Raw genomic sequence first — 21,187 nt, 5'->3', positions numbered from 1 at the left:
TTTTTTTTATTTAACGGCCCATCGAAAATAAAAACAAACCAAAATTGCTGTTGTGATTACTGGGTCTGGGGAATGACATTGGAACAAGGAACACTATACTAACTACAATGGCGTGCATGCAATTAAAAATAAATTAGGATATCAGCCTAGACACCAGAGAATACACTGACCCTTGTTGTTTTGTATGGTGGAGAAAAATCACAAAGGAAAACGTTTGTTTGTTTGTTTGTATGATTAATTAACGTCCTATTAACAGCTATGGTCATGTAAGGACGGTCTCCCATGTATGTGGCGTGCTGCGTGTATGTTGTGCGAGGTGCGTGTTTTGGGAGACTGTGGTATGTTCATGATGTGTCTTCTTGTATAGTGGAACTGTTTCCCTTTTTATAGTGCTATATCACTGAAGACACCAAGCAACACACCCCACCACCGTCCCATTGCGGGAACAGCAAACCCGACAGACATCGCTTCCAACCGGATCCAACCGCACACTAAAGTGATTGGTCTACGCCACATGTTGGAATTATTCTGAAGATTTCTGTCAGCGCAATAGCGATCATGACTACCAAGCCACTCTCGGAAAAATGAAGATCTTGAAGTAACACTTGTGATGAATAAAAAATATTAAAAATGCCACTTTTAATGAAAAGTTGGTTTAATGGTTCTACAGATGAAGACGTGAAAATCTGAATTTTTCATAGTGACTGGTGAAGGAGGTCCTGATGGTACCATGTGGTTAAAAGGAAAATTTTGTTAGTGTCACATATATATAAAGTCGAGTCTTGTGGTGTCACTTGAAGTGAAGAGCCTAGGGTAAACACAGTGGCCGCTTCTGATCTACGAGAAAATCTTTAATTGCATTAGGCCAAAAAAAATGTCTGTTTAGGGCTACAGTGTACATTGGCAAAAAAATAGGGTCGGTCGGGAGGATTTAAAAAAGAATAGTGTCTTTCACTCAAAAATGATGGCCGGAACCGGAGTCTGGGATCGAAATCCCGATTTTTCATTTTTTTGGATCGAAATCCCGACTTTTTTTTTTAAATCGTAGAAAAGTGGGGGGAAAATAAGGTCGGGGTAAAAAATTTGGGTCGGTCGGGTAACCCTAAACAGTTAGCTTTTCATGTAATGATGCGGGATTATTGACTGTATCATACATGGTACCACTTTTAGCAAATAAGAAATATTGTTTTGGTTTGGTTATATTATCGTCCTATTGACAGCCATGGCCAATTCAGGACGTGTCAGATGATGGAAGAAAGCCAGAATATTAGAACAAGAGTTACAAGAGTTATCTTGGCGCCCTACAAAGAATGATCTATATTCGACAATGGAAAGAGGGATTACTTCAGCTATAAAAACCATCATGTTGCCTGATTGGACCTAAAATGCAATATGCAAACTTGGTCCCCACATATGAAATTTCAGACAGATCCTTCCGGGTTTTTTTCATGAGAAATAGCGGTATCAAACGCCATATATCAAAATCCAAGATGGCTGCCAGTCCACCATCTTGTTGACTCATCCGTCTCAAAATGCAATATGCACAGCTAGGGCGCTAGGACAACCTACATATGAAATTTGAGACGGATATTTCCAAAACTTTTAGAGAAATAGCCGTTAGAAACTTCCACTATCAAAATCCAAGATGGCTGCCAGTCCGCCATCTTGTTGACCGATTTGTCCCAAAATGCAATATGCAATACTAGGGCCGTAGAGGAACCTAAATATGAAATTTGAGACAGATCCCTTGAGTAATTTCTGGGTAGTAGCGGTAACAAACTTCAAATATCAAAATATAAGAGACTGGCTGTCGGCCATTTTGTTGACAGTCGATCCCAAAATGCAATATACACAACTAGGACCATAGGGGAACATGCATATACAATTTGAGAAAGATCCCTTTTAAAAGTTCTTTCTGAAATATAGTCCTAACATGAATTGATGATGATGATAATGGTGGTGGTGGGCTTTGCAACTGTCCAACATGGAATTTGAACTTGTGACCCTGAGGTGGAAGAACATCTTAATCACTCAGACACATGTCACCTTTCGTCTTCTTTTTCTGTGGTGGTGGTGCTAGGGGGGAGGGGGGTTATAGTATAAAAATAATGAACATTTTCTTTCATTTTTCAAATAAATTTTATTGTATTGTCACTTAAATTTAAAACAAAATTTTCAGTGTTAACACTGAACAACAGATTGTGATTGACATAATAACAAATGTACATTAAACACGAGTATAGCTCCCTTAGCTATGTACTACATGTGTAAAGAGTGATTTAAACAAGCTCACGTTTACATTACATAGTGTATGGCAGGACGCTCAGGCATGCTTCATTATGTGGAAATGATACAAATATCAACTATTATGTTTTAAAAGTTCATATTTCACAAATATCTTATATATCTTATGCTTACAACACTTGATGTTTGAGTATATGTTATGCTTGTGATATCAAATTCATCTGTAAAATTAATCCATTACCCAGAAGTTATTTTATTACGATTACCTTGAAAAGATTGTGCTGAATAATCATAGCAAAGCGAACATCCTTAATATTAAGGGTTCAAGATGGAAGCAATTACCGTAAGGAAAAAACCTTATTCATTTAGTTTCAGAACACAATATTGGAAAAGTCATGAGGATTCTGAAAATTCTTCCAAGAGACATCCACATTCATACTCATATAAACTTTTTATCTACATTGTTCCTGTGGTGTGAATGGTTTTTGTGGGGAATAAAGAGTATTGTTGTAGTTTGACTAGTCTAATTGATACCACAAAATGGTCGAGTACATATTGCAGGATGGCAGGAAATATTTTAGCACAAATTGTACATGCATGTTATACAAGGTGTCAGATTGCAGGTATTGCACCAATTAGTTTATTACAATTCCATTATTGTACTAAGTACAAATGTTCTTGTAGATATGGGTATGTGTGAGCAATAATAGTATAATCTGTGGTGGTTACAGGCAATAAATAGCGAGAAAAAATAAATAGTACCCATGGATATTTATAGATGTTAATTACATGAAGCATAACGTTTAAAACGCTGTGATACACTACAGGTAAAAAACTCCAAAATAGCAGTCTAATGAAATATAATCACGGAATAACATCAAAGATATGCGATATTGATGATTATAATCATATTCTAGTTTAGTTACAGCCTTGCTTGTGTAAACATGATTGAGAAAATTAACCATCTTTGCTGCAAATGAAAAAAATAATCTCCTTTGAATACTATAAGTGACTAGCTATGTGTCACAATGTTATGGTAATACATAATACCTTATACTACATACCGATAACAAATGATTGGAACAATGGGGTGGTATTGTTTGTTAATTTCCATGTACATTTTATTCTATATAGGGTATCTAGATCGTGATCATACTTAAAGATGCTCCACTGCCGACAGAGTATAAATGATATTCATCATTTGAACAATAATTGGTGTTTAATCGTGTATGTATATATCTAATCAACACAAAACATAATGTCAAATAAATTGATTTGCCTTTGGTGCATGCGCAACCAGTACTTCATAGTGCCACGGGATTTTTTGGGATGCAATTAATCATTTTTTATATTTTTAACGTGAAGTAAAATTAGAAGCTCAAACTTTTCAATGGTGGTAATGGGTGTAAACTAAGTAACTTTTGTAATGGAAGAAAAAATACTAAATCATTTGTTCCTGTTTTTGATAGTGAACAAATACCATTTGTCAGCGATGGAGCATCTTTAAGAGTTAACGCAGAAAACATTTTCATATCCATTGCGTAAAACAATCCCACAATGTTGTACATGACCGTAATATAAACAAAGGTAATTACTTTAAAACAAGGGCATTTTGACGTGAGGATACTTTCTTTTAGTAAGCTTTCAATTGTGTTGTGTGACAGTTTTTACACTGTATATATAGTCTAAGTAATTACATGTAAAGATTTGCACTTTACTGACATGTTTGTGAGTGATTCAATTTTGCTAATACACTTATTTAATGAAAGCGCCTTTACAAAAATGTCCATTATGCAAAAAATTAATCCTAACATTTTGTTGTACACATGTGCTGTTAGTTAAGTTTGTTTAAAAAAAATCAATCTTTATCTTTTAAATTTCTAAATAAATGACTAAATAAATTAAACAAAATGAGACTAAGCATATAATAAAATAAACAACAACAAAATTGTAAACAAAATAGTAAACAAATACAGGTTTTACATAAATATTCTAAACACAGTAGTCTTCTCAACATGTTTGAATAAAAAAACGCATCACAATCAAATTATATATCCAACACAACTGATCATAAAAACATATTCAGTATTTTTGGGTAAACTGTAAATAAAATAGAAATCAAGAGCAAAATATTAAATCTTTAGTCACTACAGTCTAAAATTTTTTTAGTAACTGAGTTTTTGTATTATCATAAATATTGTACCGTATTCAATCCAATAAATTCTCCAGCCCCCCCCTCCCCCCCTCTCCACCTTTGTGAGCACTCAAAATCACTTATCTTTAACGCAGACTGAAAATATTAATACTGCATGGATAGTTATCTTTTTTTATCTATTTAAAATAATTTATGTCTTACTTTATGCAATAATTTTGTGAACGGTCAGTCTCAAAATGGTCGAATTCAAAACCCCTTCAATTTTTCTAAATTTTCTAGCGCTCTAATCATTGATTTAAAGTAAGCTACATGTTTTCTTTTAGCACTGTAATTTATACATAGAGGAATCATTCCAACCACTTAATTAACATATAATTCAAGATTGACAGAGAACAAATCAAATATATGTGCACCTCAATAAAAGTTACTGTAAAAAAAGATGAACAAGAATGAATATATATTAAACAGTGTTTTGTACCACAAAGTTCTAAATCAAGAAGGCATGACCAGATGGAACTAGAAATAATATGAAAAAAGAAAAAAAGTAAAATAACACACTATGAATTCCCACCTCTTTGCCAAATTCTGCAGCATTTTACACCTTTTCAAGTGTTTTAACAAATTAAACAAACTCCATATAAGGCATATTAACAAAATATTAACCCTGACGGGCTTTTTTTATACCCTAAAGTGGATCTTCATTCTGTACCAAAGTTCTCAGCAAAATTATATAAAGCAGTCTCAGAAAACCCACTGTAAATGAAACACATAAAATCTAACATCGCCAATTCCTTAGGGTTTGGTTTTATGAGTTTAACGTCCTATTAACAGCCAGGGTCATATAAGGACATGCCAGATTTGTTTGTTGAGGAATGCCAGAGTACCTGGAGAAAAACCACCTACCAGCGGTCAGTACCTGACAACCGCCCCACGTGGGATTCAAACGCGCCACTCAGAAGTGGAAGGCTTGTGGTAATATAAGCAGATGTGTAATGCTGTGTGCTAATTCTGATTATGTTATGCTCGCAATGGGACTAATTCATGTACCACCCGGTACCTGATAATGTTTCTGTTGGACTATAATATCTCCAGTGATGATGGAACTTTCTCGTTGTAATCTTCCCCCTCAAATGACGTAAGCACAGTATATCATCTTTTAGCGTCATTCCATCACCAAAAGAAACAATAGTTCCGCACAAACGTTATCAGGTATCAAGCGGTACAAGAATTAGTCCATTTAAATGGAAACAAATATTTGGCACTACTAACAGAGTAATGGTTTTTAGATCATTCGCTTTGGTGAATAAGCGTTTGTGTCTTTAGGTATGGTTATGTTGATAGCAAGAGTGTGAACAATTCATCATATACATACATGTACTAGGTATATTAAAATCTGTCTACACAGACATTAGGACAACTATGAAATACAAAAAGATTTTCGATATTGGCAAAAGAAAATCTCTACAACTCTTGCACCATGATTCTAACGTAACTGTAATAGATATACATGCACCAAAATGTCTGGTTTAGCGATCCCATAAAAACACAAACTTGCACCAAAATTTATAGAACTACTACAGCATATCGATAATTTACCAATGTGGAAATCAAACTTTGAATGGGTTTGAAGAAATTATAAATTATATCTATACACCTATGATATACAGTAAACCACTTTATTTTCACATATACAATATTTAGCGTTATTATAAGCTCAAGCTCTTTTGCCAAATTATTTGAAAATTTGTATCTTACAAACACAATCTAATCAATATCAGACTTGTAATTCTTCTCCACTACGATGCTCTACTATACGGTCCAATACAAGATCTAACAACTCTCAGTACAGGTCACCTCAGCATGACCCCTGTTATGAGCCAATCAGTGTGTCATCTAGGAAATCTTTGGTGTGGTCGAATCTCTCGAAAGTACAAACGGAAACTAGTACGTTCCGAGATGTTCCAATCTAGGCCAGGGGTCATGCTGAGGTGACCCAAAACGGAGGGTTGTTAGGGGTTGTACTGGAAGGTATTGTAGAGCATCGTGTGGAGCAGAATTACAAGTCTAATTTTAATTAGATTGCTTGCAAACAAAAGGTGGTTCACAGTACCCAAATGACTAACAAGCTAAGATCTAGCTAAGACCTTATGGATACCGCCATTACAACAACATCTATAAGCAGTTATACTATTTACATTATACAGCTATACTATAAGTATGTCATTCCAGCATCTTATCACAGTCAAAACTTGGCATATGCTTATTATTTTACCTCTCATTTTAATATTGACACGATATGATTAAGCTACATTTTTATTTTATCCGTAACTACAATCTAGACATAAAATAATCTATCCTACCATACAACCTTTAATCTCTCCAGAAGGCAAAGGGTTGGGTGTATTTATTTATAATCTAACTAGAAATGTCTATGATATAAATGCCCCAATTAAAATCAGAAAAGGACCCGACAGGCACGGGTATCACTACATATGTCCCCCCCTCCCCAACACCATTTTATGGCGGGTATAACAATAGCATAAAACACCTAAGTTATCTCCTTTCTGTTGCGTGCCTTTTCATCTATAAATAGAATTTTTCTTCTGTTTCCAGAATTTAGATTATGAATAATCCTATAACTAAAAGCCCTTTCTAAGTTAATAGTGACACTTTCATAATAGGAAATACTCTTAGAATGAACTTTTTATACATATTTCATCTGTTATATTTAATCTGTTATATTTCATATTTTGTATATATAAGATATCTTTCTATCAAGGGAGATAATCTCGTTCCCATCAGTGGAGATAGTCTCCTTCTGCCAGGAATAATATCATGTCACAGTTTTCATGATCTGCTCAGGATAACATTTCTCATAAACATACTATGTCAAGTTATCATCACCATAACGCACAATTTGAGAAATAGAATACTTTACAAACAAAGGAATAAATAATATTTTAACTACAAATTTACATTGCTTAATATTCTCTCAGTGCTTGGCATTATTTTCTATTTGACCAGTAACTTGTTGTACTTTCTTACACACAGAATTCAAATACAATTATTTCAATAGTTTGACCACACAACAACCACTGGCCTATTCACAACTTACAAAAAATGTGTCTGCTTATTCAAAGTGCACTTTCATGCAAAACCGAATCAAAATGATTCATAAATGGTTTGAGACAATATCACAATAAAAAAATGAAACTCGATTTTTTCTTTTGCGAAGAGATCCTTGCAACACCTACACAGGTAAAACCCATAATTCTCTCTAAACACAATTACTCCTGTAAGCTTTCAAGCAGGCCTATGTAATTACGAATTTTGTCCCGGACTTCAAAGTGATCTCGGACTTCCACCATCTTTATATCCCCAGCGAAGTAACAGTCTATGACTTTCACATCCTGATAGGCCTTTAATGCATTCTTTATGGACTCAAAAGCAGCACTCTCAACTACAAAAGCAAACACACATGCTTTGAAAACAACTTCATCTTTCAAACAAAATCAAACATAAATCTTTTTTTACATCAGATATCAAAACAGATCATCTTAAAACTTTTTTATCCTATAAACCTTGCTTGTTTGATTTTGATGAGAACAGTAAAACTTACCATAACCAGCTATTCCTTGTTCCACTCTTTTCTTGGCAAAAGTCAACACATCATGCAGGAAGTCATTCTCTGTTAAATAAATTTGTCATATTTGATATTCTCTGTTAAACACATTTATCCTCCCCCGCTTTCTCCAAAACGGGGGATATTAATTTGGGTTGGTCCGTCTGTCTGTAACACTTTGTTTCCTTGCAATAAATGTAACAAATGTAAACCGATTTTCTTCAAACTTGGTAATAAAATTAAATGCCTTAAGGACTTAGCTGTTTATTACGACTGTCGATGGACCTTATTTAGCGGAGTTATGGCCCATTGAATTACTAAAAACATCACTTTCTGCCATTTCCGTGCAATAAGTGTAAAAAATGGAAACCGATTTTCTTCAAACTTAGTAACAAAGTTAAATGCCTTAAGGACTCAGCAAATTTTGATCGCCACTCTCAACAGACCTTATATAGCGGAGTTATGGCTCTTTGCTTAAATAAAAAAAAGTCAGTTTTTGCCACTTCCATACAATAACTGTAATAAATATTAACCGATTTTCTTCAAACTTGTTAACAAGAATGAAAGCTTTAAGTGCCGGGCCAGGTTCGATCAACTCTTTCAGCAAATGTTATTTATCAGAGTAATGGCCCTTTAATTTACTACAAATATTTTTCTGCATATTCTGTGTAAAAACAAACAAATTTAAACCGATTTTCTTCAAACTTGGTGACAAGGTTTAATGCCTTAAGGGCTCAGCCAAGTTCAATTGCGACTGTCGATGGACCTTATTTGCGGAGTTATGGCCCTTTGAATTATTAAAAACATCATTTTCTGCCACTTCCGTACATAAACTGTAATAAATATTATCCAATTTTCTTCAAACTTGGTAACAAAGTTAAATGTCTTACTTCCAAATAAGACTTCGATTTATTTTTTCATGTTTCAACCAAGGTTAAACCTTACCTCAATAATGTTTATCTACAATATGTCCTGAAAGCGGGGGATGGAAATTGTCATATTTGATATTCTCTGTTAAATAAATTTATCATATTTGATATTCTCTGTTATGAATTTTTCATATTTGATATTGATGCTAGAGTTCACTTTAATGAATGCATATTTTCATGACAAAACAAAACTAGAACTGTAAGCCAATGAGCCATACTTTGTCCACATTCTTTGTGTCATATTTGATATTGATAATAGAGCTTACTTCAATAAATGCTTATTATGACGAAATCAAAAAGACAACATAAAATGTGATAGGGATATATTTCATGTATTTGTCTTTTAACAGCTGAAATACTTGTTGTCAGTGAATTTTTCCTTATGATAAAATGTTGGATTTTTAAACGATGCCTTTACCTGGGAGCTCTGTGGCGAGGTCGGTATTGATTTTGCGGGCTGTGAGAAGGTAGGACTCTAAAAATGGTGCCAGTACGTGGTGTAGAAATACCATGTTCTCTACACAGTCAAGGCGCTCCATGTTAGCCTGGAAAACCAAAACGGTAACAAATGGTTATAACAATATAATCAGTCAGATAATTAACAATGATAACCAGACCAGAGTATTGAAATCAAATAATCCATAATTTCATTTTGCAATGCATGTAGATTTCTCAACAAACAAGCAAAAAATGAAAAACAAAAGTGAAGATATTGAAGACAATTACAGATACCCGCATATACTTTAAAACCTCAAATATATATTTCTTTTAAGATTTGCATGGAGAACAAAACCTGTCATGGAATTTTTTTTAAACAAGAAGTAATAAGTATAACTTGATATTTTCATTCACTTGAAGATTTGTTTGTCAAACTGAGCTTTATATTAACTTCTAACGCAATTTACTGATATCTCACCAACTTCAAATTTAAGAGGTCCAACTTATCTCACCAACTTCAATTTAAGAGGTCAAACTTATCTCACCAACTTCAATTTAAGAGGTCCAACTTATCTCACCAACTTCAATTTAAGAGGTCCAACTTATCTCACCAACTTCAATTTAAGAGGTCTAACTTATTTCACCAACTTCAATTTAAGAGGTTTAACTTAATTTCTCTTTAAATGAATAAAGATTTATGTACCTTGATAAACTGCTCCTGAAATATTCCTTCGTCTTCGTCTTCCCAGGACAACTCTGAAAATTGCTTGGACATCCGATTATTGACCGAGTCAAGATTTGAGCCCGTCTGAAGTTAAAAACAAACAATGACTTCTGTACAAACTAATTTAGACTTTAAATATTTGTAGTTTGCGTGTTTTGAACACAGATGGTGACATCGTATCAGACATATCTAATGTAATACAGTGATGGATTCAGATAAATTCATGGATACTGTGTAATTGTAACAGTGATGGATACAGATAAATTCATGGATACTGTGTAATTGTAACAGTGATGGATACAGATAAATTCATGTATACTGTGTAATTGTAACAGTGATGGATACAGATAAATTCATGTATACTGTGTAATTGTAACAGTGATGGATACAGATAAATTCATGGATACTGTGTAATTGTAACAGTGATGGATACAGATAAATTCATGGATACTGTGTAATTGTAACAGGGATGGATACAGATAAATTCATGGATACTGTGTAATTATAACAGTGATGGATACAGATAAATTCATGTATACTGTGTAATTGTAACAATGATGGATACAGATAAATTCATGTATATTGTGTAATTGTAACAATGATGGATACAGATAAATTCATGTATATTGTGTAATTGTAACAGTGATAGATATCGATAAATTCATGTATACTGTGTAATTGAAACAGTGATGGAAACAGATAAATTCATGGATACTGTGTAATTGTAACAGTGATGGATACAGATAAATTCATGGATACTATGTAATTGTAACAGTGATGGATACAGATAAATTCATGGATACTATGTAATTGTAACAGTGATGGATACAGATAAATTCATGGATACTGTGTAATTGTAACAGTGATGGATACAGATAAATTCATGGATACTGTGTAATTGTAACATGAATTTTGTAAGTCTATCATCAATGTTGATCATTACTTATTTTCATAATTATGAGGAAATAAATAATTCAGCTAATTATAAATCATTTCAATAACATTAAGTAAATGTCGCTGAAATGAAAAGCATAATAAAAAATATTTCTAATTATTTTGAATATCATAAATGCAGCTGATATGAAGATCAATAGATTATTTGGACTATTCTGAATAAAAGTTAAGGAACATGTATACATGTAATTTGAAATATTCTACAGTATTAGTTATAATGATGATGTAGAAACAAATATATGCCAACCTGTTGGTCTCGATACTTGAACAGTTCACGAGAGATCAAATTATGAAGAGTTTCAAGTAGTGTTTCCTCAACTTTTTCACAAGGCTGCAAATCAAAACGTATACTCTGTACAATCGTGTCGTAAAATCATTTCATTTTGATGAGCTACATATATGCGCATGTTATTACGTTATTATATATGAACTATTATCTCAAACTTCCTACTTTATTTGACCATATAAAACCTTCATTTATAAATATATATATATACATATATGTATCTTGCATACATATTAAACTACATAAGCCTTAGATAAACTATACAAACTACATTAGCCTTTGGCAATCGCAACTAATTATAGCGACTGACCGAAGGGAACATTCAGACAACACACATCACCATTGTCCCTATAGTTTACCTGTATGTTCTATATGTTTTCATTGCTTGTGTTTTTGTCAACATTCGTTACCGTCATTAATATGTAATTCTATTTGTTCTTGCAAAGGGACAGATCGCATGGAAAATTCAACAATATTTTGTCCCACTGTTAGAATTACTTTTTTGCCCTATATATATCTTACATAATACACATGGTAAAACATTCAATCTATTATAATACTGCATCATATACTTTATTTAAAACATTTTAGTGTATGAAGATTTAATATAACAAATTTACCATATTGAAGCTACTATACAGAATACTGGTACTTGTTACCTGCTTTCTATACATATTCTACATATGGTATGTATATAATTGATAGTTTTTTATTAATTAGAGGAATTAAAAATAAATTACAAGTAGACATACCGGAATACATATGAATTCATATCTCAGAAGTTTACATATTTCGGAGGCTGTGTCGATGATATCGTCAGTGGAGGCGGCCATAACGTTGGCAGTTCTGGACTGACTCGGCACGAAAAGTCCTATATCACAGTGGTAAATGACTGAGCAAACTACAAAGAGAAACATCGACATTCAGTTTGGTAGCCACAAGCTACTACATCAGCAAATCACTCTCTTCTGTTCGAGGGTTGATAGACCCAGAAGTCCTATAATGATAATGTAATAAACACAAGACAAATCTTCATTGTTTAACAGGATATTTCAATGAAGTTCATCAACACATTTGATATTGTGGTAAAAAGAAGTTCCTTACCTAACACACTCTCCAGTAGATAGGCTGATACAAGAGTGTTGCTATAATAACTCAACTCAAACACAGTCGGTAGGCTTAGTATTGGTATCACTTGAATATCACCATCATCACCACTGCCCCTGTACATGCAAGACATGAAAATTTCATTTCATAATTCTTATAATCATTTTACCAATCACTTGATAGAAATGAAAATGTGGCATTATATCAATGTGAAAATAAATTGGTTAACAATATCTATTTCTATAAACAGATTCAGCGTTATTTCAAATAGCCTGTGATAATTAGGAGACACTCTATGTATTGGAGTGGCAACAGATTCTACTACCTCATAAATGATAATTTTACATGCTAATGATAAATCTTTCCAGAACCAGCCACTAAACTGACCTCTGAATCAGGTTAGACCCTAGGAGAGCACAGGCATAGTGTGTAACTTCACTTGAGCTGCCCACAAAGGCAACATCGCGGTTACGGCTTTTCATTTCCTGCCTCAGCCAATCAAAATCCTGTATCAACTGCTTCATGCTTGTACCCTGTAGATAGTTACATGATATATATGTAAGGAACAGAAAAATAAACCATACCTACTCATATTAAAGTTTGAAGTTACTTCCAATACTTTTTGTAATGTTACATGCTATCAAGGACAAAACAACTGTATAGTATATTTACATTTCAAAGGCGTATTTCTGTTTTCTTCAATTCTTAATTTACTTTAAAAAAAATTCAATCTAAAAGAATGAGAATCAACATCAACTTATTATAAACTAGAAAAGTCTGAGTATCTAGAATCAAAGGGTAGACTGGATTGCCTGCCGCAGTTTTTCTACTCTCCGAAAGGCTTCACTCCAAAAATACTTTTGAGCGCAGCCTAGCAGAGAGAATTGGTACCAAGGCAGGTAATCCAGTCTAAATCAGAGGGAAATGTGTTGGGACAGGATACACATATGTAACACTATACAACCCTTATTTCATGGTGGGATAAGAAGAAATATACAAAATCTATAATATGAGTATTGTATGACAGAATCAAATCAAAGACCAAAAGAAAACCTTTTAATTAATATCATTATGAAGAACTGAAAATCAAATGAAATCATAGCTAACATGTAAGTTTTAAAACTCACTAAATCTAAAAATAAGTTATAGTAGCTTGACCTTTGTGATGACCTCTGTCTATACCTACCTCTCTGTGTTTGGTTAGGAGGAGGAAAGCCACCATATTGGTACACATAACAGGCGTAGCATGGACACAAGCTGTAAATACAAAAAAAATATATTACAATGATAATATCTTAATTTAATACTGTATTTTCCAAATTTTCCATTATTATTTTATTTGAAAATCGTGAGTGATATTTTAATGATAATGATAAGGCCCTCATAAAATACATTTTTTTCATAATAGTAAATTTAAATCATAAATCTTAATTTCATATAAAATATTTTTGTTTCTCTGAAGACAAACTTTAACAAGGTACAGACTTACTGTGTACGGCGTGTGCTAACAACTTACTGTGTACGATGTGTTCTGACAACTAACTGTGTACAACGTGTTCTGACAACTTACTGTGTACGATGTGTTCTGACAACTTACGTTACACTGTGTACAACATGTTCTGACAACTTACTGTGTACGACGTGTTTGACAACTTACTGTGTACGACGTGTTCTGACAACTTACTGTGTACGACGTGTTCTCTTAACTTACTGTGTACGATGTGTTCTGACAACTTACTGTGTACGACGTGTTCTGACAACTTACTGTGTACGACGTGTTCTGACAACTTACTGTGTACGATGTGTTCTGACAACTTACTGTGTACACATGTTCTGACAACTTACTGTGTACGACGTGTTTTGACAATTACTGTGTACGACGTGTTCTGACAACTTACTGTGTACGACGTGTTCTCTTAACTTACTGTGTACGATGTGTTCTGACAACTTACTGTGTACGACGTGTTCTGACAACTTACTGTGTACGACGTGTTCTGACAACTTACTGTGTACGACGTGTTCTGACAACTTACTGTGTACGATGTGTTCTGACAACTTACTGTGTACGACGTGTTCTGACAACTTACTGTGTACGATGTGTTCTGACAACTTACTGTGTACAACGTGTTCTGACAACTTACTGTGTACAATGTGATCTGACAACTTACTGTGTACGACTTGTTCTGACAATTTACTGTGTACAATGTGTTCTGACAACTTACTGTGTACGATGTGTTCTGACAACTTACTGTATACGATGTGTTCTGACAACTTACTGTGTACGACGTGTTCTGACAACTTACTGTGTACGATGTGTTCTGACAACTTACTGTGTACGGCGTGTTCTGACAACTTACTGTGTATGATGTGTTCTGACAACTTACTGTGTACGTTGTGTTCTGACAACTTACTGTGTACGTTGTGTTCTGACAACTTACTGTGTATGATGTGTTCTGACAACTTACTGTGCACAATGTGTTCTGACAACTGTTTGATGGCGTGTCTCTGATCCTCTACCATAATGTCGGTACCGAACAGCGAACTCAAACTACCAGCTTTCTGCATCGGTGGGGGAGACTCGGGGGGACTTCCCTGGCTAGATGTGTCACTATGAGGAGGGGAGGGTTGGACTGGCTGGATCTTCATCAGGTATTCCTACAACATAGCAACTTAATATGTTAATGGGGTTCATAATTAAAATACAATGTCCATGAAATTATCAAGAACACAATATGTTCATACAAAAAGTTTTTTACTCCTCTTTGGGTATAACAAAGTCATCTGATTTGTGAAAGGTCTCACAATCGATAACCTTCTCAAGAGCCAAACAGAAACTACCTAAATCTTTAAATATACAACCTTCACTACAGTTCAGCTTGAAGAGTTTAGAAAAGAACTACATGTATACCTATGTGATTAATTTCATTTATGGTAATACAGAAGTAAAATTGATCAGAACAAGCAAACTCGTGGAATTTCCATCCCCCGCTTTCAGGACATATTGTAGGTAAACATTATTGAGGTTAGGTTTAACCTTGGTTGAAAGATGCTGTGGCAATCGAACTTGGCCGAGCCCTTAAGGCATTTGACTTTGTTACCAAGTTTGAAGAAAATCAGTTATTGCAGGAAAATGGCAGAAAATGATTTTTTTCTTATTAAAGATGCTCCACCGCTGAGAAATTGTATTTTTTTCACTATCAAAAACAGGATCAGACGATTTGGTATTTTTCTTCATTTACAAAAGTTACTTACTTTACACCATTACTACCATTGGAAAGTTCAGAGCTTCTAATTTTACTTCAAGAAAAAAATATTAGAAATAATTAATTGCATCCCGAAAAAATTCCGTGGCACTATGTTCTATATAGAACGAAGTTCTAACTGCGCATGCACCAAAACCAAAATAAATTACTCTATATTATTTTTTGTGTAAATTAGACATGTATATACACGATTTTGAAAATAGCAATTGTTGTTCAAATGATGAGCATCATTTATGCTCCGTCCGAGCATCTTTAAATCTGCTTAATAATGTCCATCGCAAGTGGCGATCGAACTTGGCCAAGCCCTTAAGACATTTAACTTTGTTACCAAGTTTGAAGAAAATTGGTTAATATTTATTACAGTTATTATACGGAAGTGCATAAGGCATTTTACTTTGTTACAAATTTTTTACAATATTATTTTTAACATTTGTTAGTTATTACACAGAAACTGCAGAAAAATTATATTTGTAGTAAATTAAAGGGCCATAACTCTGATAAATAACATCCGCTGAAAATAAGACATTTAACCTTGTTACTAACTTTGAAGAAAATCGATTTACATTTGTTACACTAATTGCACAGAAATGGCAGAAAAAGACGTTTTTAGTAATTCAAAGGGTCATAACTCCACTAAATATGGTCCATCGACAGTCGCGATCAAACTTGGACGAACCCTTAATGCATTTAACCTTGTCATCAAGATTGAAGAAAATTGGTTTACATTTGTTACATTTATTGCACGGAAACGAAGTGTTACAGACAGACGGACAGACAGACAAACCCAAATTAATATCCCATGTTTCTGAAAAAGCGGGGGATAATAAAGGAAGTAAGCTCTTCTTAAAATGAATGTAAATGATGCCAAAGATGTCAGATGAAAGAAGACGTTTTTATTTCGCTGGTTTCAATTCTATGATATTACCTTGAGGGAGAATGGCTGACAGAACTCCACCCTTACACTGCCGAAGTCGCTACAGAACACCCGCCATATGGCCTTAATAGCTCCTATAAATGTCTCCTTCACTTTAGGTAGACCCTGCAACAAAAAACAATTTTCACTTTAATTTTTACTTTAAAAGAAAAATTGGGATAAAAAATGCTCCATTAATCAACACTTTTTCCAAATGTTTGTGAGAAAATGAAAAGTCTCAAAAAATAAACATAAAACACTTCCAATTTCAATTATAAATCAAATTATTGTTTATACGTATACACAAAGTATAGTAATTTTCTCTTAAAATATGAAACAAAGTATAGTAATTTTCTCTTAAAATATGAAACTTGCTGTTAACACTCTTACTATTGAATTACCAGTCTAGCGGTGAGAATATTAAAGTTACAATCTAAAACAGCATGCATTAATCTTTTATAATATATAACCCTCGCTTACCATTTGTTCCCGATTAAAATTCCCATCCAGAATTTTTTCGTAGTTTATACTTATAGGTACAATGTAAGCATCTTCCATTACATCTGAAATACAATAAATCATTTCAACATGTTATTCTGTAGAAAAAGTTAAGCTTGTTTACAAGTTTTACTAGTATGAATGTGATAAGAGTGCCTAGATGTAAAGGGAAGTAACTCAAATTTATCCATTCTGAGACTTGCTTCTAAATAGAGTTAATCAAGTGTGCTGTTTAAATTTGAATTAGAAATTCACAGATAATGGCCTTCATTTGTCATCAGATACACAATGTGTTACAAAATACAACTTTATTTATTTGATAAATGTTTAAAGTTGGAACATATTTCTCTGCTTTAATAATCTACAGGTTTGCTAACCAAAACCAACCACAAAATACAGATATGACTTGCTAGCTACAAACCATTGATCTGGGCATCCACAACCACCGACACCAATCCACCTTTAGGTTGACAAGCCTTTCCTGTACGGGAGCGGCCACCCTCGATGAAAAATTCCAAAGCTTCACCTCTCTTCAGTAACTCCTGCATGTACTGTCAAATAATCAAAGTCATCATTCTTATCATCTTTTATGTTACCTTTTAAGTAATATCAAAGTGTATTCTGGTTCATAGAAGCCCAGACAGTTCTTTACAATAAAAATAACTTTACTACAGTTTGTTGGTGGGTTGATTAGACTCAACGTTCTATTACAGCAAGAACACAGAAAATTAATACCACTGAAATGAAATTTTCTTGTTTTAATTAAAATAACCAGCTTGGTATATATACATATATATATATAGTAGGGTAAAATGTAGAGAAATCCTGGTATCTACACTTACAGAGTGAAGCACAGCTCTATACACCTTGTCCTTTGTTCCTATCTTCTTATCCAGCTTACGTCTGATGAAAAATCCTCCTAATCCTGTGATCAGGGAGCTAAAAAATGAGAGAAACAGAATCTCACACTTGTTACACTAAACACACAGTCCATAGGAATTTTTCTGCATGTTTACCCCATGCTAAATCAGCTTTCAAACGACATAATTTTCTCACTGTGTGTCTATATGGTGAAATAGTTCACATGTCAAAATTTACACTTGGTTTATGTGGATATATTCCGAGAATTTTAATTAAAAGTGAAATAATTAAAAATTGTTCATGTCACAAAAAATTGCCACCTTGTACACTGTAATATGTAAAAAAAATGTTCTCATGAAAAATGTGGCTTAAGAACATTTACTGTAAACTAACTTGTTGCTATGTACGATTATTTCTTGAGCGATAAAAATTTGCAAAATCTGATAGCCACAAAAACATTCAGAGTATATGTAAAATATAACAATGTTATTCTAAACTGTGAAATTAAATCATATCAATTGCTAAATCTTTGATAATGATTGTAAGTTTAATAGTATTTTAATAGGAATTATCATTTACACACCTAAAGATTGGCATCCTGAGATTGTCGCCGGCAGCAATGTAGGGTGCCTTGATACTGTAGTTCCAGAGGATGAAGGTCACCAGTATGTAGTCCAGGTGGCTCCTATGTAGGGGAATGTAGATCACAGGGACGCCTCTCTATATAACAGGTACAGTACAGATCTTAAACGACAGGGTTAGTCAAGTGAACTGGGACATGACTGTGTTACACTGCTAACAAGTCTATTAATAAACTGATACATGACTGTGTTACACTGCTAACAAGTCTATTAATAAACTGATACATGACTGTGTTACACTGCTAAAAGTCTATTAATAAACTGGGACATGACTGTGTTATATTAATAAACTGGGACATGACTGTGTTACACTGCTAACAAGTCTATTAATAAACTGGTACATTACTGTGTTACACTGCTAACAAGTCTATTAATAAACTGGTACATGACTGTGTTACACTGCTAACAAGTCTATTAATAAACTGTACATGACTGTGTTACACTGCTAACAAGTCTATTAATAAACTAGTACATGACTGTGTTACACTGCTAACAAGTCTATTAATAAACTGTACATGACTGTGTTACACTGCTAACAAGTCTATTAATAAACTGGTACATGACTGTGTTACACTGCTAACAAGTCTATTAATAAACTGGTACATGACTGTGTTACACTGCTAACAAGTCTATTAATAAACTGATACATGACTGTGTTACACTGCTAACAATGTCTGTTACACTAAAAGCTATAATAAACTGTACATGACTGTGTTACACTGCTAACAAGTCTATTAATAAACTAGTACATGACTGTGTTACACTGCTAACAAGTCTATTAATAAACTTACATGACTGTGTTACACTGCTAACAAGTCTATTAATAAACTAGTACATGACTGTGTTACACTGCTAACAAGTCTAATTTAAACTAATACGTACATGACTGTGTTACACTGCTAACAAGTCTATTAATAAACTATACATGACTGTGTTACACTGCTAACAAGTCTATTAATAAACTATACATGACTGTGTTACACTGCTAACAAGTCTATTAATAAACTGGTACATGACTGTGTTACACTGCTAACAAGTCTATTAATAAACTAATACATGACTGTGTTACACTGCTAACAAGTCTATTAATAAACTGATACATGACTGTGTTACACTGCTAACAAGTCTATTAATAAACTGGTACATGACTGTGTTACACTGCTAACAAGTCTATTAATAAACTAGTACATGACTGTGTTACACTGCTAACAAGTCTATTAATAAACTGGTACATGACTGTGTTACACTGCTAACAAGTCTATTAATAAACTAGTACATGACTGTGTTACACTGCTAACAAGTCTATTAATAAACTGGTACATGACTGTGTTTACACTGCTAACAAGTCTATTAATAAACTATACATGACAACTGTGTTACACTGCTAACAAGTCTATTAATAAACTAGTACATGACTGTGTTACACTGCTAACAAGTCTATTAATAAACTAGTACATGACTGTGTTACACTGCTAACAAGTCTATTAATAAACTAGTTACATGACTGTGTTACATGCTAACAAGTCTATTAATAACATGACATGACTGTGTTACACTGCTAACAAGTCTATTAATAAACTAGTACATGACTGTGTTACACTGCTAACAAGTCTATTAATAAACTGGACATGACTGTGTTACACTGCTAAACAAGTCTATTAATAAACTAGTACATGACTGTGTTACACTGCTAACAAGTCTATTAATAAACTGGTACACTGTGTTATGACTGTGTTACACTGCTAACAAGTCTATTAATAAACTGGACATGACTGTGTTACACTGCTAACAAGTCTATTAATAAACTAGTACATGACTGTGTTACACTGCTAACAAGTCTATTAATAAACTAGTACATGACTGTGTTACACTGCTAACAAGTCTATTAATAAACTAGTACATGACTGTGTTACACTGCTAACAAGTCTATTAATAAACTGGGACATGACTGTGTTACACTGCTAACAAGTCTATTAATAAACTGGTACATGACTGTGTTACACTGCTAACAAGTCTATTAATAAACTGGTACATGACTGTGTTACACTGCTAACAAGTCTATTAATAAACTGATACATGACTGTGTTACACTGCTAACAAGTCTATTAATAAACTGGTACATGACTGTGTTACACTGCTAACAAGTCTATTAATAAACTAATACATGACTGTGTTACACTGCTAACAAGTCTATTAATAAACTAACTGATAACATGACTGTGTTACACTGCTAACAAGTCTATTAATAAACTGATACGTGACTGTGTTACACTGCTAACAAGTCTGTTAATAAATGATACTGACTGTGTTACACTGCTAAACAAGTCTATTAATAAACTGGTACATTACTGTGTTACATGCTAACAAGTCTATTAATAAACTGGTACATGACTGTGTTACACTGCTAACAAGTCTATTAATAAACAGGTACATGACTGTGTTACACTGCTGGTAAAGTCGTCAATAATTTGACAAATCACAGTCCCCCATCGACACTGTCGAAATGAAATTTAATTTTTGTACAAAAATATTACAATGTTCACAACAACGTA

General features: G+C 33.6%; 1 protein-coding gene across 1 annotated transcript; it reads right to left on the bottom strand.

Annotated features, from left to right (window-relative positions):
- Nucleotides 1-2,418: 2,418 nt before the first annotated feature.
- Nucleotides 2,419-18,710, bottom strand: LOC138334880 (glycerol-3-phosphate acyltransferase 1, mitochondrial-like). Its single transcript, XM_069283707.1, has 15 exons — nucleotides 18,578-18,710; nucleotides 17,976-18,072; nucleotides 17,555-17,684; nucleotides 17,116-17,198; nucleotides 16,648-16,761; nucleotides 14,925-15,114; nucleotides 13,646-13,716; nucleotides 12,847-12,992; nucleotides 12,457-12,575; nucleotides 12,105-12,253; nucleotides 11,314-11,397; nucleotides 10,092-10,196; nucleotides 9,369-9,495; nucleotides 8,019-8,087; nucleotides 2,419-7,859 (listed from the first exon to the last, which is right to left on the bottom strand). The coding sequence occupies exons 1-15, from the start codon at nucleotides 18,589-18,591 to the stop codon at nucleotides 7,687-7,689; spliced, it is 1,671 nt and encodes a 556-aa protein (XP_069139808.1). The 5' UTR covers nucleotides 18,592-18,710; the 3' UTR covers nucleotides 2,419-7,686.
- Between the last annotated feature and the right edge of the window lie 2,477 nt (nucleotides 18,711-21,187).

The sequence above is a fragment of the Argopecten irradians genome, chromosome 11, assembly GCF_041381155.1.
Source record: "Argopecten irradians isolate NY chromosome 11, Ai_NY, whole genome shotgun sequence".
In the NCBI taxonomy this organism is placed as follows: Eukaryota; Metazoa; Mollusca; class Bivalvia; order Pectinida; family Pectinidae; genus Argopecten; species Argopecten irradians.
Note: the sequence above shows the minus strand (reverse complement) of the source record. Positions and strands in the feature narration are given on the sequence as shown.